The sequence below is a fragment of the Saccoglossus kowalevskii genome, chromosome 1 (assembly GCF_978046115.1).
Source record: "Saccoglossus kowalevskii chromosome 1, keSacKowa6.1, whole genome shotgun sequence".
Classification (NCBI taxonomy): Eukaryota; Metazoa; Hemichordata; class Enteropneusta; family Harrimaniidae; genus Saccoglossus; species Saccoglossus kowalevskii.
This window is the reverse complement of record NC_140641.1, coordinates 19,604,649-19,627,769: the sequence shown is the minus strand read 5'-3', so window position 1 is coordinate 19,627,769 and position 23,121 is coordinate 19,604,649. Positions and strand designations below refer to the sequence as shown.

Genomic DNA, 23,121 nt, shown 5'->3' with positions numbered 1-23,121 from the left:
TTTCTGTTCAACTATGAGATCTTGCATTGTGCGTGAAAGGTGAAAAAATCATGCGATGATTTGATTTTGAACTTGAATTTCATTCAATGTCGAAGGAAGTTCTTTCAGAGTAGAATATTCAATTGAGATACCCTTACTTAAAATGACTGTCATATGTGTACAGAAAATACTTCGCGTTTGTCAAATCTCACACGATATTTGACGCCACTACAACCTTTGTTTGTACTGTTTTAAATTCATTTAATTTCATGCATAAGGCAGGATCTTACAGTGAACAGAAAAACATCATCATGTACATCAGTTTGAAAGGTGTTTGTTGCTGGACCAGAAACATTTTTTTGCTTTAAACTGAGGTGCTGAAATCCCCCGAACACAAAATCCTATTAAAATAAATAATCCAAGTTTAAAGCACGGTGGTCGTCGCACAGCGCGTGTTCGAATTTCATGTAAATAAACAATGTATTTTACATGCGTTGTATACGGCGCTATGAGTCCCATATCGAACAGGGTGCGGCACGACAACTGTTGTCCTTTAAACTTCCATAGATTTTGGTGTTACAAGATGGCTGCTTCGTAGTGTATACTGTAACCATGCCAACAACTGACACACTCCTAGTACAGTGGGCACTGCACAAACCAATAGAAATATTGCATCAAGCAATTCAGAATTGTCTTCCATATGTCCATGAGATATAGCTGACTGATATCCATGACGATTGAGTATACTGACTACCAACATAGGAGCGACAGATTGGGCTGGTTTTGTAAACAACGCATTGGTACCGAACATCATAGAAGACAGAGGTGATCTAGATAAAAAAAATTATGCATTTCAATTCCATTTCAAGTGGAAATAGTTGAATGAGCCCATAGCTATATTTTGGTCTGATTTCTTGGCATACAACACATAAAAGAATGAGATATGTTAGCAGTTAGACACTGTTTTGTATATCATGAAGGAACTAAAATAGCATCCACAGACTCGTCAGAGGCGATGTAGGCAATGGTTATTGTAAACATTGTTGATACTGACACAGACTCTAAATGCAAAAGGTCACACTAGTTGTCACCTAGTGTTTATCAACATGCACCACCCATTTATGTACACCTTTGATAAGCTTCCAATTATTGTTTTAGTAAAAAATCAACAAACAAAACGAATGTTCTATGCGGTTGTTGTTGAGCTGAATTGATTTCCGCTGTAAGTTTACTTATGATCTTTTGTGATCCAAGTAGAATCACCTGTGTGTTGCGTACTCTTATGTAATACCGGTACTGAGAGATCAACAAAAACATTCTTCCATTACAATATCAATGCATAAATTTACTTACTTTCGCTTAAATCGGGCCGCATCATCGTCGATGATATCAGACAGCGGCATTTTGAAAAAGCTGAAAGCACAATAGGGCAGACTCCTGTATTTAAATAAATAAAATGCAAAATATTAAACAAAACCAAAACAAATATTTTTTGCAGCCTACCAATTCAGCCTATTGTAAATTATTTAATTTAGCATTTTATTATTTAATCTTGTTGAGAGCACAATTTTCAGACTTGCAATATTTGCGAAAACTTATTAAAATTAAAGCAGTTCACAGAATATAAAACCTTGCTACATGTAATGTAACAAAAAACAAATATGACCATATTTGTCAAACCTTGATATGTTTTATGGATGCCCAGCTGGTAAGAAATAAGACTGAAAAGTTTGTTGACTTTATACTCGATAGCAGTTTCAGTAGCGAATCATTGCTGAAGCCTCATCATTTTACTCATTATTTTAAGTTTTAGGTGATGCTGAATTGCTTGACTTATGCACATTGAGTTACAAAAATGATCACGCCCATATTTTAGAAACCACCTTTGTGAAACCACACCCAAATAGACCATTTTCCATACACTGCGAGAATCACGCGTTATGCGTGAAATCGAACGTAAAAACAGGACAAACAAAGGTCATAGCGTCGTAGTGACGTCAAACATCGCGTGGGATTCAACAAACGCGAAAGTATTTTGGGGGACATTTCCATGCTTAATAATCTGTTGTATACATTTGATGATAGGCAATTTCAATTAAGTAAGGGTATTCGGAAGCAATATTCCTCTGTCGAAGATGGCCGGTCGATGTGAGCTACGAAATAAAGAAATTTGAGTTCAAAATCAAATCGTTCGATTTTTGCGGCAGACGTTTGACGCATATCTTTCATGCATCTTGCGAGATCTCGCAATTGTACGGAAAATCACATATTGTAACTTAATTGTTCAATTAACAGTCAACAGAGCTTTTAGTTACAGGCATCTAAACAAAAATGTATGTTGTCCCTAAACTCAAAGTTCAGTTAATTTTTAATTGCATATCAAGTTACAATTTGTGAGTGGTTTTGCAAAATTGAGCATGATTTTTAAAATATGGGCGTGGTCATTTTTGGAACTCTATGTTTTGCAACCTTATGTTTTGTAACTTGATGCTTGTAATTTGATGTCCGTGACTTGAACAATTCAACATTTCAAAAGAACTGATTATATAGAGAGATTTGTTTTCGCTACACTGTCATATTAATGTACAAGTTTCTGTCATTCACAGTAAAATCAACCAATCAAACACTCACCTATCCATGAGGAAGAATATCACAAGACACCATGTATGAGATCTTCCAAGACTGAACATTAAGATTCCAGTAATAACTTTTATATAAAAAGATATCAATATGACTTTATACGAACCAAATCGTTCCATAACTAGACTTCCAAATAATATTATAAGCACCTGTAAGACGAGAAAACAATGAATACTATTATTACATACTGTAAAATACTTTGGGATAAACTTTTTGGGTGTGTTTTGAGTTTATTTTCACTGATTTTTGATGAGTTGAATGTAGATTTTAGAAAACAAGGTATATTCGCAAGATTAACTTTCCCATTTGGCATGTTTTCTCTCAACTTCAGCTTGCATGATTGGCATTTCAACACATTTGATTTTAATGTTTGGCAGATTTACAAGTGGACACATTTATCAGTGGAAATATTGCATGTTTTACTATACCCATATGTAAAAAGTACTCTATATTGGCCGATGATGTACTTAATATTGAAACAACATCAAAGGTCACGGCTTAAAATTTTGTCGAATATAAAAAATAAACTGACTGGTGGTTCATATTTATTATTGTTGGTTTAAATCAAAACCTTTTGATAATACACATTATTATACATCTGTCACCGTCACCCCATAAGTTACATACAGTGTGCCGTAATTTTGCGGCATTTTACGAGGTATTTTTATTCTACCATATAAGGAAATGCAAATTCCAAATATGGAATGAATACGCACGTAAGAGTCCTCTAATAATAAAAACAAACATGGCTGCCACAAGAATTTGACCGGAATCCACACAAAGAAGTTTGCTGATTCTGTTCTAAACTTTTTGGATTTCGGTATTCCTAAAGTGTATCCTTGGAAGGGAAAGATGTATAAATATAGCTGCATAGCAGCGATGACGGGTTTCGAGCCTGCGTGGCTCATGACAAATTGCACTTGCTCGATGTGATTATTTGACGAACGTTTCATGTCTAGAATGCAAGATAGCAGACAAACTACACAACATATGGATTTGATTTCACAGGAATATGATAAACTTAATGCAAGGACAAATAGTTCATGAGTTATAGAACTTTTTCTCTTTTACTAAATCCAAGATGGCTGCCAAAGGAAGCCATTTTTAAAAATCTACTTCAGTAACTTTGTAGAGCTATCAACAGAGATACTATATGCTAAATTGCTTTTCAAACAAGCAAGCAGTTTTTAACAAGATATTTTTTTGAGGTTTTTTGAATTTTTGTGATAAATTCAACTTGGCCGCCAAAACCACTTGAATCATGGGAAATATTTCCATGAACACATAATCATCTCATTGAGCGGATGTTGTATGCCAAGTTTTGTTTAAATCTGGCAAATTGTTCATAAGTTATAGCGTGCTTTCACTTTTTACTAAATCCAAGATGGCTGCCAAAGGAAGCCATTTTTCGAAAATCTGCTTCAGTAACTTTGTAGAGCTATCGACAGAGATACTATATGCTGAATTGCTTTTCAAACAAGGAAGCAGTTTTTAACAAGATAATTTTTTGAGGTTTTTTGAAGTTTTGTGATAAATTCAACATGGCCGCCAAAACCACTTGAATCATGGGAAATATTTCCATGAACACATAATCATCTCATTGAGCGGATGTTGTATGCCAAGTTTTGTTTAAATCTGGCAAATCGTTCATAAGTTATAGTGTACTTTCACTTTTTACTAAATCCAAGATGGCTGCCAAAAGAAGCCATTTTTCGAAAATCTGCTACAGTTACTTTGTAGAGCTATCAACAGAGATACTATATGCTAAATTGATTGTCAAACAAACAAGCAGTTTTTAAGAAGATAATTTTTTGAGGTTTTTTGCAATTTTTTGATAAATTCAATATGGCTGCCAAAACCACTTGAATCATGGGAAATATTTTTATGAACACATAATCATCTTATTGAAGGGATGTTGTATGCCAACTTTGGTTCAAATCTGGCAAATTGTTCATGAGTTATAGCGTACTTTCACTTTTTATTAAATCCAAGATGGCTGCCAAAGGAAGCCATTTTTCAAAAATCTGCTTCAGTCACTTTGTAGGGCTATGGCCATAGGTGCTGCAAAGCAAATGTATAATCACATGAATGAGCCATTTTTGAGAAGAAGATTTTAAAAGTTTTTTGTCAATTTTCGGAAAATCCAATATGGCGGCCAAGGTCACATGACCGCTAAAGATTTTATTGCTGATATTTGCTAGACATGAGCCAATGATGCCACACAAAAAAACCGGAAGTTCCTAGACCCTCAGAAAGTGGTGCAATTGAGCACTTCCGGTTTGTGTTCTACCTAAGATGGCGGCCAGGTCATGTGACCTACATGGCTGGTTTTCGGATATGCACCACAACTCATGACACTTTATCAGAATGCAAAATGGCAAATCAATCGCAGCATTATTTTTCAAGTTACAGTGATTTATAAAAACGGCGGAAAAAAAATAATAAGAAATATAGCTGCATAGCAGCGATGACGGGTTTCGAGCCTGTGTGGCTCATGGCAAATTGCACTTGCTCAATGTGATTATTTGACGAATGTTTCATGTCTAGAATGAAAGATAGCAGACAAACTACACAACATATGGATTTGATTTCACAGGAATATGATAAACTTAATGCAAGGACAAATAGTTCATGAGTTATAGAACTTTTTCTCTTTTACTAAATCCAAGATGGCTGGCAAAGGAAGCCATTTTTCGATAATCTACTTTAGTAACTTTGTAGAGCTATCAACAGAGATACTATATGCTAAATTGCTTTTCAAACAAGGAAGCAGTTTTTAACAAGATAATTTTTTGAGGTTTTTTGAATTTTTGTGATAAATTCAACATGGCCGCCAAAACCACTTGAATCATGGGAAATATTTTCATGAACACATAATCATCTCATTGAGCGGATGTTGTATGCCAAGTTTTGTTTACATCTGGCAAATCGTTCATAAGTTATAGCGTACTTTCACTTTTTTACTAAATCCAAGATGGCTGCCAAAGGAAGCCATTTTTCGAAAATCGGCTTCAGTAACTTTGTAGAGCTATCAACAGAGATACTATATGCTAAATAGATTGTCAAACAAGCAAGCAGTTTTTAAGATAATAATTTCTTGAGGTTTTTGGCATTTTTGTGATAAATTCAAGATGGCCGCCAAAACCACTTGAGTCATGGGAAATATTTTTATGAACACATAATCATCTTATTGAGTGGATGTTGTATGCCAAGTTTTGTCAAAATCTGGAAAATTGTTCATAATTTATAGCGTAATTTCACTTTTCACTAAATCCAAGATGGCTGCCAAAGGAAGCCATTTTTCAAAAATCTGCTTCAGTACCTTTGTAGAGCTATCAACAGAGATACTATATGCTAAATTGATTGTCAACCAAGCAAGCAGTTTTTAAGAAGATAATTTTTTGAGGTTTTTTGCATTTTTTGATAAATTCAATATGGCCGCCAAAACCACTTGAATCATGGGAAATATTTTTATGAATACATAATCATCTTATCGAAGGGATGTTGTATGCCAACTTTGGTTTAAATCTGGCAAATTGTTCATGAGTTATAGCGTACTTTCACTTTTTACTAAATCCAAGATGGCTGCCAAAGGAAGCCATTTTTCAAAAATCTGCTTCAGTCACTTTGTAGAGCTATGGCCATAGGTGCTGCAAAGCGAATGTCTAATCACATGAACGAGCCATTTTTGAGAAGAAGATTTTAAAATTTTTTTGTCAATTTTCACAAAATCCAAAATGGCGGCCAAGGTCACATGACCGCTAAAGATTTTATTGCTGATATTTGCTAGACATGAGCCAATGATGCCACACAAAAAAACCGGAAGTTCCTAGACCCTCAGAAAGTGGTGCAATTGAGCACTTCCGGTTTGCGTTCTACCTAAGATGGCGGCCAGGTCATGTGACCTACATGGCTGGTTTTTGGATATGCACCACAACTCATGGCCCTTTATGAACATGGAAAATAGCAAATGAATTGCAGCATTATTTTTCAAGTTACAGTGCTTTAAAAAACGGTGGAAAAATAATAAGAATAATAATAATAAATATAGCTGCATAGCAGCGATGACGGGTTTCGAGCCTGCGTGGCTCATGGCAAATTGCACTTGCTCGATGTGATTATTTGACGAATGTTTCATGTCTAGAATGAAAGATAGCAGACAAACTACACAACATATGGATTTGATTTCACAGGAATATGATAAACTTAATGCAAGGACAAATAGTTCATGAGTTATAGAACTTTTTCTCTTTTACTAAATCCAAGATGGCTGCCAAAGGAAGCCATTTTTCGATAATCTACTTTAGTAACTTTGTAGAGCTATCAACAGAGATATTATATGCTAAATTGCTTTTCAAACAAGGAAGCAGTTTTTAACAAGATAATTTTTTGAGGTTTTTTGAATTTTTGTGATAAATTCAACATGGCCGCCAAAACCACTTGAATCATGGGAAATATTTTCATGAACACATAATCATCTCATTGAGCGGATGTTGTATGCCAAGTTTTGTTTAAATCTGGCAAATCGTTCATAAGTTATAGCGTAATTTCACTTTTTACTAAATCCAAGATGGCTGCCAAAGGAAGCCATTTTTCGAAAATCGGCTTCAGTAACTTTGTAGAGCTATCAACAGAGATACTATATGCTAAATAGATTGTCAAACAAGCAAGCAGTTTTTAAGATAATAATTTCTTGAGGTTTTTGGCATTTTTGTGATAAATTCAAGATGGCCGCCAAAACCACTTGAGTCATGGGAAATATTTTTATGAACACATAATCATCTTATTGAGTGGATGTTGTATGCCAAGTTTTGTCGAAATCTGGAAAATTGTTCATAATTTATAGCGTAATTTCACTTTTCACTAAATCCAAGATGGCTGCCAAAGGAAGCCATTTTTCAAAAATCTGCTTCAGTACCTTTGTAGAGCTATCAACAGAGATACTATATGCTAAATTGATTGTCAACCAAGCAAGCAGTTTTTAAGAAGATAATTTTTTGAGGTTTTTTGCAATTTTTTGATAAATTCAATATGGCCGCCAATACCACTTGAATCATGGGAAATATTTTTATGAACACCTAATCATCTTATCGAAGGGATGTTGTATGCCAACTTTGGTTTAAATCTGGCAAATTGTTCATGAGTTATAGCGTACTTTCACTTTTTACTAAATCCAAGATGGCTGCCAAAGAAAGCCATTTTTCAAAAATCTGCTTCAGTCACTTTGTAGAGCTATGGCCATAGGTGCTGCAAAGCAAATGTCTAATCACATGAACGAGCCATTTTTGAGAAGAAGATTTTAAAATTTTTTTGTCAATTTTCACAAAATCCAATATGGCGGCCAAGGTCACATGACCGCTAAAGATTTTATTGCTGATATTTGCTAGACATGAGCCAATGATGCCACACAAAAAAACCGGAAGTTCCTAGACCCTCAGAAAGTGGTGCAATTGAGCACTTCCGGTTTGTGTTCTACCTAAGATGGCGGCCAGGTCATGTGACCTACATGGCTGATTTTGGGGTATGCACCACAACTCATGGCCCTTCATCAGCATGCAAAATGCCTAATCAATCGCAGCATTATTTTTCAAGTTACAGTGCTTTAAAAAACGGTGGAAAAATAATAAGAATAATAATAATAAATATAGCTGCATAGCAGCGATGACGGGTTTCGAGCCTGCGTGGCTCATGACAAATTGCACTTGCTCGATGTGATTATTTGACGAACGTTTCATGTCTGGAATGCAAGATAGCAGACAAACTACACAACATATGGATTTGATTTCACAGGAATATGATAAACTTAATGCAAGGACAAATAGTTCATGAGTTATAGAACTTTTTCTCTTTTACTAAATCCAAGATGGCTGCCAAAGGAAGCCATTTTTAAAAATCTACTTCAGTAACTTTGTAGAGCTATCAACAGAGATACTATATGCTAAATTGCTTTTCAAACAAGCAAGCAGTTTTTAACAAGATATTTTTTTGAGGTTTTTTGAATTTTTGTGATAAATTCAACATGGCCGCCAAAACCACTTGAATCATGGGAAATATTTCCATGAACACATAATCATCTCATTGAGCGGATGTTGTATGCCAAGTTTTGTTTAAATCTGGCAAATCGTTCATAAGTTATAGTGTACTTTCACTTTTTACTAAATCCAAGATGGCTGCCAAAAGAAGCCATTTTTCGAAAATCTGCTTCAGTAACTTTGTAGAGCTATCGACAGAGATACAATATGCTGAATTGCTTTTCAAACAAGGAAGCAGTTTTTAGCAAGATAATTTTTTGAGGTTTTTTGAATTTTTGTGATAAATTCAACATGGCCGCCAAAACCACTTGAATCATGGGAAATATTTCCATGAACACATAATCATCTTATTGAGCGGATGTTGTATGCCAAGTTTTGTTTAAATCTGGCAAATTGTTCATAAGTTATAGCATAATTTCACTTTTTACTAAATCCAAGATGGCTGCCAAATGAAGCCATTTTTCAAAAATCTGCTTCAGTAACTTTGTAGAGCTTTCAACAGAGATACTATATGCTGAATTGCTTTTCAAACAAGCAAGCAGTTTTTAAGAAGATAATTTTTTGAGGTTTTTTTCATTTTTGTGATAAATTCAACATGGCCGCCAAAAACACTTGAATCATGGGAAATATTTTCATGAACACATAATCATCTTATTGAACACATGTTTTATGCCAACTTTAGTTTCAATCGGGCTAATTGTTCATGAGTTATAGCGTACTTTCACTTTCGAAATAATCCAAAATGGCTGCCAAAGGAAGCCATTTTTCGATAATCTACTTTAGTAACTTTGTAGAGCTATCAACAGAGATACTATATGCTAAATTGCTTTTCAAACAAGGAAGCAGTTTTTAACAAGATAATTTTTTGAGGTTTTTTGAATTTTTGTGATAAATTCAACATGGCCGCCAAAACCACTTGAATCATGGGAAATATTTTCATGAACACATAATCATCTCATTAAGCGGATGTTGTATGCCAAGTTTTGTTTAAATCTGGCAAATCGTTCATAAGTTATAGCGTACTTTCACTTTTTTACTAAATCCAAGATGGCTGCCAAAGGAAGCCATTTTTCGAAAATCGGCTTCAGTAACTTTGTAGAGCTATCAACAGAGATACTATATGCTAAATAGATTGTCAAACAAGCAAGCAGTTTTTAAGATAATAATTTCTTGAGGTTTTTGGCATTTTTGTGATAAATTCAACATGGCCGCCAAAACCACTTGAATCATGGGAAATATTTTCATGAACACATAATTATCTTATTGAACGGATGTTGTATGCCAAGTTTTGTTTAAATCTGGCAAATTGTTCATAAGTTATAGCGTAATTTCACTTTTCACTAAATCCAAGATGGCTGCCAAAGAAAGCCATTTTTCAAAAATCTGCTTCCGTAACTTTGTAGAGCTATCAACAGAGATACTATATGCTAAATTGATTGTCAAACAAACAAGCAGTTTTTAAGAAGATAATTTTTTGAGGTTTTTTGCAATTTTTTGATAAATTCATTATGGCCGCCAAAACCACTTGAATCATGGGAAATATTTTTATGAACACATAATCATCTTATTGAAGGGATGTTGTATGCCAACTTTGGTTTAAATCTGGCAAATTGTTCATGAGTTATAGCGTACTTTCACTTTTCACTAAATCCAAGATGGCTGCCAAAGAAAGCCATTTTTCAAAAATCTGCTTCCGTAACTTTGTAGAGCTATCAACAGAGATACTATATGCTAAATTGATTGTCAAACAAACAAGCAGTTTTTAAGAAGATAATTTTTTGAGTTTTTTGGCATTTTTGTGATAAATTCAACATGGCCGCCAAAACCACTTGAATCATGGGAAATATTTTTATGAACACATAATCATCTTATTGAAGGGATGTTGTATGCCAACTTTGGTTTAAATCTGGCAAATTGTTCATGAGTTATAGCGTACTTTCACTTTTTACTAAATCCAAGATGGCTGCCAAAGGAAGCCATTTTTCGAAAATCTGCTTTAGTAACTTTGTAGAGCTATCGACAGAGATACTATATGCTGAATTGCTTTTCAAACAAGGAAGCAGTTTTTAACAAGATAATTTTTTGAGGTTTTTTGAATTTTTGTGATGAATTCAACATGGCCGCCAAAACCACTTGAATCATGGGAAATATTTCCATGAACACATAATCATCTCATTGAGCGGATGTTGTATGCCAAGTTTTGTTTAAATCTGGCAAATCGTTCATAAGTTATAGTGTACTTTCACTTTTTACTAAATCCAAGATGGCTGCCAAAAGAAGCCATTTTTCGAAAATATGCTACAGTAACTTTGTAGAGCTATCAACAGAGATACTATATGCTAAATTGATTGTCAAACAAACAAGCAGTTTTTAAGAAGATAATTTTTTGAGGTTTTTTGCAATTTTTTGATAAATTCAATATGGCCGCCAAAACCACTTGAATCATGGGAAATATTTTTATGAACACATGATCATCTTATTGAAGGGATGTTGTATGCCAACTTTGGTTTAAATCTGGCAAATTGTTCATAAGTTATAGCGTACTTTCACTTTTTACTAAATCCAAGATGGCTGCCAAAGGAAGCCATTTTTCAAAAATCTGCTTCAGTCACTTTGTAGAGCTATGGCCATAGGTGCTGCAAAGCAAATGTATAATCACATGAATGAGCCATTTTCGAGAAGAAGATTTTAAAAGTTTTTTGTCAATTTTCGGAAAATCCAATATGGCGGCCAAGGTCACATGACCGCTAAAGATTTTATTGCTTATATTTGCTAGACATGAGCAAATGATGCCACACAAAAAAACCGGAAGTTCCTAGACCCTCAGAAAGTGGTGCAATTGAGTACTTCCGGTCTGTGTTCTACCTAAGATGGCGGCCAGGTCAGGTGACCTACATAGCTGGTTTTGGGATATGCACCACAACTCATGGCCCTTTATCAGAATGCGAAATGGCAAGTCAATCGCAGCATTATTTTTCAAGTTACAGTGGTTACAAAAAACGGCGGAATAATAATAATAATAATAATAAACATAGCAATTACAATAGGGTTTCGCCCCATAGGGCTCGAAACCCTAAATATAGCTGCATAGCAGCGATGACGGGTTTCGAGCCTGCGTGGCTCATGGCAAATTGCACTTGCTCGATGTGATTATTTGACGAATGTTTCATGTCTAGAATGAAAGATAGCAGACAAACTACACAACATATGGATTTGATTTCACAGAAATATGATAAACTTAATGCAAGGACAAACAGTTCATGAGTTATAGAACTTTTTCTCATTTACTAAATCCAAGATGGCTGCCAAAGGAAGCCATTTTTCGATAATCTACTTTAGTAACTTTGTAGAGCTATCAACAGAGATACTATATGCTAAATTGCTTTTCAAACAAGGAAGCAGTTTTTAACAAGATAATTTTTTGAGGTTTTTTGAATTTTTGTGATAAATTCAACATGGCCGCCAAAACCACTTGAATCATGGGAAATATTTTCATGAACACATAATCATCTCATTAAGCGGATGTTGTATGCCAAGTTTTGTTTAAATCTGGCAAATCGTTCATAAGTTATAGCGTACTTTCACTTTTTTACTAAATCCAAGATGGCTGCCAAAGGAAGCCATTTTTCGAAAATCGGCTTCAGTAACTTTGTAGAGCTATCAACAGAGATACTATATGCTAAATAGATTGTCAAACAAGCAAGCAGTTTTTAAGATAATAATTTCTTGAGGTTTTTGGCATTTTTGTGATAAATTCAAGATGGCCGCCAAAACCACTTGAGTCATGGGAAATATTTTTATGAACACATAATCATCTTATTGAGTGGATGTTGTATGCCAAGTTTTGTCGAAATCTGGAAAATTGTTCATAATTTATAGCGTAATTTCACTTTTTACTAAAACCAAGATGGCTGCCAAAGGAAGCCATTTTTCAAAAATCTGCTTTAGTAACTTTGTAGAGCTATCGACAGAGATACTATATGCTGAATTGCTTTTCAAACAAGCAAGCAGTTTTTAAGAAGATAATTTTTTGAGTTTTTTGGCATTTTTGTGATAAATTCAACATGGCCGCCAAAACCACTTGAATCATGGGAAATATTTTCATGAACACATAATTATCTTATTGAACGGATGTTGTATGCCAAGTTTTGTTTAAATCTGGCAAATTGTTCATAAGTTATAGCGTAATTTCACTTTTCACTAAATCCAAGATGGCTGCCAAAGAAAGCCATTTTTCAAAAATCTGCTTCCGTAACTTTGTAGAGCTATCAACAGAGATACTATATGCTAAATTGATTGTCAAACAAACAAGCAGTTTTTAAGAAGATAATTTTTTGAGGTTTTTTGCAATTTTTTGATAAATTCATTATGGCCGCCAAAACCACTTGAATCATGGGAAATATTTTTATGAACACATAATCATCTTATTGAAGGGATGTTGTATGCCAACTTTGGTTTAAATCTGGCAAATTGTTCATGAGTTATAGCGTACTTTCACTTTTTATTAAATCCAAGATGGCTGCCAAAGGAAGCCATTTTTCAAAAATCTGCTTCAGTCACTTTGTAGAGCTATGGCCATAGGTGCTGCAAAGCAAATGTATAATCACATGAATGAGCCATTTTTGAGAAGAAGATTTTAAAAGTTTCTTGTCAATTTTCGGAAAATCCAATATGGCGGCCAAGGTCACATGACCGCTAAAGTTTTTATTGCTGATATTTGCTAGACATGAGCCAATGATGCCACACAAAAAAACCGGAAGTTCCTAGACCCTCAGAAAGTGGTGCAATTGAGTACTTCCGGTCTGTGTTCTACCTAAGATGGCGGCCAGGTCATGTGACCTACATAGCTGGTTTTGGGGTATGCACCACAACTCATGGTCCTTTATCAGAATGCGAAATGGCAAGTCAATCGCAGCATTATTTTTCAAGTTACAGTGGTTACAAAAAACGGCGGAAAAATAATAATAATAATAATAAACATAGCAATTACAAAAGGGTTTCGACCCATAGGGCTCGAAACCCTAATAATAAACATAGCAATTACAAAAGGGTTTCCGACCCATAGGGCTCGAAACCCTAATAATAATAAACATAGCAATTACAAAAGGGTTTCCGACCCATAGGGCTCGAAACCCTAATAAACATAGCAATTACAAAAGGGTTTCGCCCCATAGGGCTCGAAACCCTAAATATAGCTGCATAGCAGCGATGACGGGTTTCGAGCCTGCGTGGCTCATGACAAATTGCACTTGCTCGATGTGATTATTTGACGAACGTTTCATGTCTAGAATGCAAGATAGCAGACAAACTACACAACATATGGATTTGATTTCACAGGAATATGATAAACTTAATGCAAGGACAAATAGTTCATGAGTTATAGAACTTTTTCTCTTTTACTAAATCCAAGATGGCTGCCAAAGGAAGCCATTTTTAAAAATCTACTTCAGTAACTTTGTAGAGCTATCAACAGAGATACTATAAGCTAAATTGCTTTTCAAACAAGCAAGCAGTTTTTAACAAGATATTTTTTTGAGGTTTTTTGAATTTTTGTGATAAATTCAACATGGCCGCCAAAACCACTTGAATCATGGGAAATATTTCCATGAACACATAATCATCTCATTGAGCGGATGTTGTATGCCAAGTTTTGTTTAAATCTGGCAAATTGTTCATAAGTTATAGCGTGCTTTCACTTTTTACTAAATCCAAGATGGCTGCCAAAGGAAGCCATTTTTCGAAAATCTGCTTCAGTAACTTTGTAGAGCTATCGACAGAGATACTATATGCTGAATTGCTTTTCAAACAAGGAAGCAGTTTTTAACAAGATAATTTTTTGAGGTTTTTTGAATTTTTGTGATAAATTCAACATGGCCGCCAAAACCACTTGAATCATGGGAAATATTTCCATGAACACATAATCATCTCATTGAGCGGATGTTGTATGCCAAGTTTTGTTTAAATCTGGCAAATCGTTCATAAGTTATAGTGTACTTTCACTTTTTACTAAATCCAAGATGGCTGCCAAAAGAAGCCATTTTTCGAAAATCTGCTACAGTAACTTTGTAGAGCTATCAACAGAGATACTATATGCTAAATTGATTGTCAAACAAACAAGCAGTTTTTAAGAAGATAATTTTTTGAGGTTTTTTGCAATTTTTTGATAAATTCAATATGGCCGCCAAAACCACTTGAATCATGGGAAATATTTTTATGAACACATAATCATCTTATTGAAGGTATGTTGTATGCCAACTTTGGTTTAAATCTGGCAAATTGTTCATGAGTTATAGCGTACTTTCACTTTTTATTGAATCCAAGATGGCTGCCGAAGGAAGCCATTTTTCAAAAATCTGCTTCAGTCACTTTGTAGGGCTATGCCCATAGGTGCTGCAAAGCAAATGTATAATCACATGAATGAGCCATTTTTGAGAAGAAGATTTTAAAAGTTTTTTGTCAATTTTTGGAAAATCCAATATGGCGGCCAAGGTCACATGACCGCTAAAGATTTTATTGCTGATATTTGCTAGGCATGAGTCAATGATGCCACACAAAAAAACCGGAAGTTCCTAGACCCTCAGAAAGTGGTGCAATTGAGCACTTCCGGTTTGTGTTCTACCTAACATGGCGGCCAGGTCATGTGACCTACATAGCTGTTTTTTGGGTATGCACCACAACTCATGGCCCTTTATCAGCATGCAAAATAGCAAATAAATTGCAGCATTATTTTTCAAGTTACAGTGCTTAGAAAAAACGGCGGAAAAATAATAAGAATAATAATAAACATAGCAATTACAATAGGGTTTCGACCCATCTGGGCTCGAAACCCTAAATATAGCTGCATAGCAGCGATGACGGGTTTCGAGCCTGCGTGGCTCATGGCAAATTGCACTTGCTCGATGTGATTATTTGACGAATGTTTCATGTCTAGAATGAAAGATAGCAGACAAACTACACAACATATGGATTTGATTTCACAGGAATATGATAAACTTAATGCAAGGACAAATAGTTCATGAGTTATAGAACTTTTTCTCTTTTACTAAATCCAAGATGGCTGCCAAAGGAAGCCATTTTTCGATAATCTACTTTAGTAACTTTGTAGAGCTATCAACAGAGATACTATATGCTAAATTGCTTTTCAAACAAGGAAGCAGTTTTTAACAAGATAATTTTTTGAGGTTTTTTGAATTTTTGTGATAAATTCAACATGGCCGCCAAAACCACTTGAATCATGGGAAATATTTTCATGAACACATAATCATCTCATTGAGCGGATGTTGTATGCCAAGTTTTATTTAAATCTGGCAAATCGTTCATAAGTTATAGCGTACTTTCACTTTTTACTAAATCCAAGATGGCTGCCAAAGGAAGCAATTTTTCGAAAATCGGCTTCAGTAACTTTGTAGAGCTATCAACAGAGATACTATATGCTAAATAGATTGTCAAACAAGCAAGCAGTTTTTAAGATAATAATTTCTTGAGGTTTTTGGCATTTTTGTGATAAATTCAAGATGGCCGCCAAAACCACTTGAGCCATGGGAAATATATTTATGAACACATAATCATCTTATTGAGTGGATGTTGTATGCCAAGTTTTGTCGAAATCTTGAAAATTGTTCATAATTTATAGCGTAATTTCACTTTTCACTAAATCCAAGATGGCTGCCAAAGGAAGCCATTTTTCAAAAATCTGCTTCAGTACCTTTGTAGAGCTATCAACAGAGATACTATATGCTAAATTGATTGTCAACTAAGCAAGCAGTTTTTAAGAAGATAATTTTTTGAGGTTTTTTGCAATTTTTTGATAAATTCAATATGGCCGCCAAAACCACTTGAATCATGGGAAATATTTTTATGAACACATAATCATCTTATCGAAGGGATGTTGTATGCCAACTTTGGTTTAAATCTGGCAAATTGTTCATGAGTTATAGCGTACTTTCACTTTTTACTAAATCCAAGATGGCTGCCAAAGGAAGCCATTTTTCAAAAATCTGCTTCAGTCACTTTGTAGAGCTATGGCCATAGGTGCTGCAAAGCAAATATCTAATCACATGAACGAACCATTTTTGAGAAGAAGATTTTAAAAATTTTTTGTCAATTTTCACAAAATCCAATATGGCGGCCAAGGTCACATGACCGCTAAAGATTTTATTGCTGATATTTGCTAGACATGAGCCAATGATGCCACACAAAAAAACCGGAAGTTCCTAGACCCTCAGAAAGTGGTGCAATTGAGCACTTCCGGTTTGTGTTCTACCTAAGATGGCGGCCAGGTCATGTGACCTACATGGCTGGTTTTGGGGTATGCACCACAACTCATGGCCCTTCATCAGCATGCAAAATGCCTATTCAATCGCAGCATTATTTTTCAAGTTACAGTGGTTTATAAAAACGGCGGAAAAATAATAATAATAATAAGAAATATAGCTGCATAGCAGCAATGACGGGTTTCGAGCCTGCGTGGCTCATGACAAATTGCACTTGCTCGATGTGATTATTTGACGAACGTTTCATGTCTAGAATGCAAGATAGCAGACAAACTACACAACATATGGATTTGATTTCACAGGAATATGATAAACTTAATGCAAGGACAAATAGTTCATGAGTTATAGAACTTTTTCTCTTTTACTAAATCCAAGATGGCTGCCAAAGGAAGCCATTTTTAAAAATCTACTTCAGTAACTTTGTAGAGCTATCAACAGAGATACTATATGCTAAATTGCTTTTCAAACAAGCAAGCAGTTCTTAACAAGATATTTTTTTGAGGTTTTTTGAATTTTTGTGATAAATTCAACATGGCCGCCAAAACCACTTGAATCATGGGAAATATTTCCATGAACACATAATCAGCTCATTGAGCGGATGTTGTATGCCAAGTTTTGTTTAAATCTGGCAAATCGTTCATAAGTTATAGTGTACTTTCACTTTTTACTAAATCCAAGATGGCTGCCAAAGGAAGCCATTTTTCAAAAATCTGCTTCAGTCACTTTGTGAAGCTATCAACAGAGATACTATATGCCGAATTGTTTTTCAAACAAGCAAGCAGTTTTTAAGAAGATAATTTTTTGAGTTTTTTGGCATTTTTGTTATAAATTCAACATGGCCGCCAAAACCACTTGAATCATGGGAAATATTTTTATGAACACATAATCATCTTATTGAAGGGATGTTGTATGCCAACTTTGGTTTAAATCTGGCAAATTGTTCATGAGTTATAGCGTACTTTCACTTTTTACTAAATCCAAGATGGCTGCCAAAGGAAGCCATTTTTCAAAAATCTGCTTCAGTCACTTTGTAGAGCTATTGTCATAGGTGCTGCAAAGCAAATGTCTAATTACATGAATGAACCATTTTTGAGAAGAAGATTTTAAAAGTTTTTTGTCAATTTTCGGAAAATCCAATATGGCGGCCAAGGTCACATGACCGCTAAAGATTTTATTGCTGATATTTGCTAGACATGAGCCAATGATGCCACACAAAAAAACCGGAAGTTCCTAGACCCTCAGAAAGTGGTGCAATTGAGCACTTCCGGTTTGTGTTCTACCTAAGATGGCGGCCAGGTCATGTGACCTACATGGCTGATTTTGGGGTATGCACCACAACTCATGGCCCTTCATCAGCATGCAAAATGCCTAATCAATCGCAGCATTATTTTTCAAGTTACAGTGCTTTAAAAAACGGTGGAAAAATAATAAGAATAATAATAATAATAAATATAGCTGCAGAGCAGCTATTAACGGCTTTCAAGAAAAAGGACCATAACACTATTAAATTAGGAAAAAAAAGTTTGAAGATTTGATTTGTGCAATGTATATACGTGTAGGTTACATGACGTTCTGGCCCAATGCCTTCATTATAGCGCTATTTCCATGTCTCTAACTTCAATAGTGCTCGAGATATTATATATACGTATATTTAATGAGTTCTATGACCATATATGGTCAACGGATATGTTGGCCAACTCTCTTTTCCATTGCCTTCATTATAGCGTTGGTACCCTGTCTGTACATGCAATACTGCTTGAAATATTAGAGACATGCTTATTTAATGAGATCTATGACCGTATATGGTCAACGGATATGTTTGCCAATTCTCTTTTCTATTTCCTTCAATATAGTGTTTGTTCCATGTTTGTACATGGAATAGCGCTTGAGATATTCGAGACATGCATATTTAATGAGTTCTATGACCATATATGGTCAACGGATATGTTGGCCAATTTTCTTGTCCATTGCCTTCAATATATCATTGGTACCATGTTTATACTTGCAATGGTGCTTGAGACACTGGAGACATGCATATTTAATGAGTTCTATGACCATATATGGTCAACGAATATGTTGGTCAATTTTCTTGTCCATTGCCTTCGGTACACTGTTAGTTGCATGTTTGTACATGCAATAGTGCTTGAGATATTGGAGACATGCATATTTAATGAGTTATATGACCATATATGGTCATGAAACACGTTGACAATTTCTCTTGTCCAAAGCCTTCAATATAGCAATGGTTCCATGTCTGTATGTGGAATAGTGCCTGAGATATTATAGGTATGCATATTTAATGAGGTATATGACCTTATATGGTCAACGAATATGTTGGCTCATTATCTTGACCATTTCCTTCAATATAGCGTCAGTTTCACTTTTGTACATGCAATAGTACTTGAGATATAAGAGACATGCATATTTAATGAGTTCTATGACCATATATGGACAACGAATATTTTGGCCAATTCTCTTGTCCGTTGCCTTTAACATACCGTTTGTTTCATGTTTGTACATGCAATAGTTTTTGAGATACAAGAGACATGCATATTTAATGAGTTCCAAGATGGCGGCCGAACCACGTGACTAATCGAAAATCTGTTTCAGTCACTTTTAATGGCATGACATGTAGAAGGTATATACAAATTTTCAAGCAAAATGGTACAGCCGTTTCAGAGAAGAAGTCGTTTGAAGTTGGCGGAAGAATAATAATAATAATAATAATAATAATAATAAACTTAACAAAAACAATAGGCTTTCAAGCCTGAAGGGACTTGAAAGCCTAATAATAATAATAAATATAGCTGCATAGCAGCGATGACGGGTTTCGAGCCTGCATGGCTCATGGCAAATTGCACTTGCTTGATGTGATTATTTGACGAACGTTTCATGTCTAAAATGCAATGTTCTTAACAAGTCCTCTGGTATTTTGCTATTATGAATGACACTGGAATCAACAGACATAACCATTCATAGTCATCTGTCTAATGTTCGGCAAATTGGTCATGAGTTATAGCATAATTTCACTTTTTACTAAATCCACGATGCCTGCCAAAAAAAAGGCATTTTTCAAAAATCTGCTTCAAAAGCTTTGTAGACCTATCAACATAGGTGCCATATTCTAAACTGCTTGTCAAACAAGCGAGCAATTTTTAAAAGATAATTTTTTGAGTTTTTTTGCATTTTTTTGATAAATTCAAGATGGTCGCCAAAACCACTTGAATCATGGGAAATATTTTTATGAACACATAATCATCTTATTGAAGGGATGTTGTATGCCAACTTTGGTTTCAATCTGGCAAATTGTTCATGAGTTATAGCGTAATTTCACTTTTTACTAAATCCAAGATGGCTGCCAAAGAAAGTCATTTTTCAAAAATCTGATTCAGTAATTTTGTAGAGCTATCAAGAGAGATAATATATGCTAAATTGATTGTCAAATAAGCAAGCAGTTTTTAAGAAGATATTTTTTTGAGATTTTTTGCATTTTTTTGATAAATTCAAGATGGCGGCCAAAACCACTTGAATCATGGGAAATATTTTTATGAACACATAATCAACTTATTGAAGGGATGTTGTATGCCAAGTTTTGTTTAAATCTGGCAAATCGTTCATAAGTTATAGCGTACTTTCACTTTTTACTAAATCCAAGATGGCTGCCAAAGGAAGCCATTTTTCGAAAAACTGCTACAGTAACTTTGTAGAGCTATCAACAGAGATACTATATGCTAAATAGATTGTCAAACAAGCAAGCAGTTTTTAAGATAATAATTTCTTGAGGTCTTTGGCATTTTTGTGATAAATTCAAGATGGCCGCCAAAACCACTTGAGTCATGGGAAATATTTTTATGAACACATAATCATCTTATTGAGTGGATGTTGTATGCCAAGTTTTGTCGAAATCTGGAAAATTGTTCATAATTTATAGCGTAATTTCACTTTTCACTAAATCTAAGATGGCTGCCAAAGGAAGCCATTTTTCAAAAATCTGCTTCAGTACCTTTGTAGAGCTATCAACAGAGATACTATATGCTAAATTGATTGTCAACCAAGCAAGCAGTTTTTAAGAAGATAATTTTTTGAGGTTTTTTGCAATTTTTTGATAAATTCAATATGGCCGCCAATACCACTTGAATCATGGGAAATATTTTTATGAACACATAATCATCTTATCGAAGGGATGTTGTATGCCAACTTTGGTTTAAATCTGGCAAATTGTTCATGAGTTATAGCGTACTTTCACTTTTTACTAAATCCAAGATGGCTGCCAAAGGAAGCCATTTTTCAAAAATCTGCTTCAGTCACTTTGTAGAGCTATGGCCATAGGTGCTGCAAAGCAAATGTCTAATCACATGAACGAGCCATTTTTGAGAAGAAGATTTTAAAATTTTTTTGTCAATTTTCACAAAATCCAATATGGCGGCCAAGGTCACATGACCGCTAAAGATTTTATTGCTGATATTTGCTAGACATGAGCCAATGATGCCACACAAAAAAACCGGAAGTTCCTAGACCCTCAGAAAGTGGTGCAATTGAGCACTTCCGGTTTGTGTTCTACCTAAGATGGCGGCCAGGTCATGTGACCTACATGGCTGATTTTGGGGTATGCACCACAACTCATGGCCCTTCATCAGCATGCAAAATGCCTAATCAATCGCAGCATTATTTTTCAAGTTACAGTGCTTTAAAAAACGGTGGAAAAATAATAAGAATAAATATAGCTGCAGAGCAGCTATTAACGGCTTTCAAGAAAAAAGGATTCATAACACCATTAAATTTGGAAAAAAAGGTTTGAAGATTTGACTTGTGTAATGTATATACATGTAGGTTACACGAGGTTCTGGCCCAATGCCTGCATTATAGCGATATTTCCATGTCTCTAACTTCAATAGTGCTCGAGATATTATATATACGCATATCTAATGAGTTCTATGACCATATATGGTCAACGGATATGTTGGCCAATTCTCTTTTCCATTGCCTTCAATATAGCGTTGGTACCCTGTCTGTACATGCAATACTGCTAGAAATATTAGAGACATGTATATTTAATGAGATCTATGACCATATATGGTCAACGGATATGTTGGCCAATTCTCTTTTCTATTTCCTTCAATATAGTGTTTGTTCCATGTTTGTACATGGAATAGCGCTTGAGATATTAGAGACATGCATATTAAATGAGTTATATGACCATATATGGTCAACGGACATGTTGGCCAATTGTCTTTCCCAGTGCCTTCAATATAGCATTGGTACCATGTTTATACATGCAATAGTGCTTGAGATATTGGAGACATGCATATTTATTGAGTTATATGACCATAAATGGCCATTGAACATGTTGACAATTTCTCTTGTCCAAAGCCTTCAATATAGCAATGGTTCCATGTCTGTATGTGCAATAGTGTCTGATATATTATAGATATGCATATTTAATGAGGTATATGACCTTATATGGTCAACGAATATGTTGGGTCATTCTCTTGACCATTACCTTCAATATAGCGTTAGTTTCACGTTTGTACATGCAATAGCGCTTGAGATATAAGAGACGTGCATATTTAATGAGTTCTATGACCATATATGGTCAACGGATATGTTGGCCAATTTTCTTGTCCATTGCCTTCAATATATCATTGGTACCATGTTTATACTTGCAATGGTGCTTGAGATATTGGAAACATGCATATTTAATGAGTTATATGACCATATATGGTCAACGAATATGTTGGTCAATTTTCTTGTCCATTGCCTTCGGTATACCGTTAGTTCCATGTTTGTACATGCAATAGTGCTTGAGATATTGGAGACATGCATATTTAATGAGTTATATGACCTTGTATGGTCAACGAATATGTTGGCCAATTCCCTTGTCCATTGTCTTCAATATAGCATTAGTTCCATGTTTGTACGTGCAATAGCGCTTGAGATATTAGAGAAATGCATACTTAATGAGTTCTATGACCATATATGGTCAACGAATATGTTGGCCAATTCTCTTGTCCATTGCCTTCAGTATACCGTTTGTTGCATGTTTGTACATGTAATAGTGCTTGAGATATTGGAGACATGCATATTTAATGAGTTATATGACCATATATGGTAATTGAAGATGTTGACAATTTCTCTTGTCCAAAGCCTTCAATATAGCAATGGTTCCATGTCTGTATGTGCAATAGTGCCTGAGATAT

General features: G+C 34.9%; 1 protein-coding gene across 1 annotated transcript; it reads right to left on the bottom strand.

Annotated features, from left to right (window-relative positions):
- Nucleotides 1–214: 214 nt before the first annotated feature.
- LOC100371718 (solute carrier family 68 member 1-like) lies at nucleotides 215–2,675 on the bottom strand. The gene is made up of 3 exons (XM_085499769.1): nucleotides 2,611–2,675; nucleotides 1,333–1,416; nucleotides 215–809 (listed from the first exon to the last, which is right to left on the bottom strand). Exons 1-3 carry the CDS (start codon nucleotides 2,667–2,669, stop codon nucleotides 533–535), a joined length of 420 nt encoding a protein of 139 aa, XP_085355895.1. The 5' UTR covers nucleotides 2,670–2,675; the 3' UTR covers nucleotides 215–532.
- Nucleotides 2,676–23,121: the final 20,446 nt, after the last annotated feature.

Excerpts from the sequence above, each read along its gene's own strand:
- LOC100371718 (XM_085499769.1), bottom strand. The coding sequence starts at position 2,669 with ATGTTCAGTCTTGGAAGATCTCATACATGGTGTCTTGTGATATTCTTC. Across the intron at positions 1,417-2,610 it reads ATATTCTTCCTCATGGATAG|GAGTCTGCCCTATTGTGCTT; the intron begins GTGAGTGTTTGA and ends ATTTAAATACAG. Across the intron at positions 810-1,332 it reads GCGGCCCGATTTAAGCGAAA|ATCACCTCTGTCTTCTATGA; the intron begins GTAAGTAAATTT and ends TTTTTTATCTAG.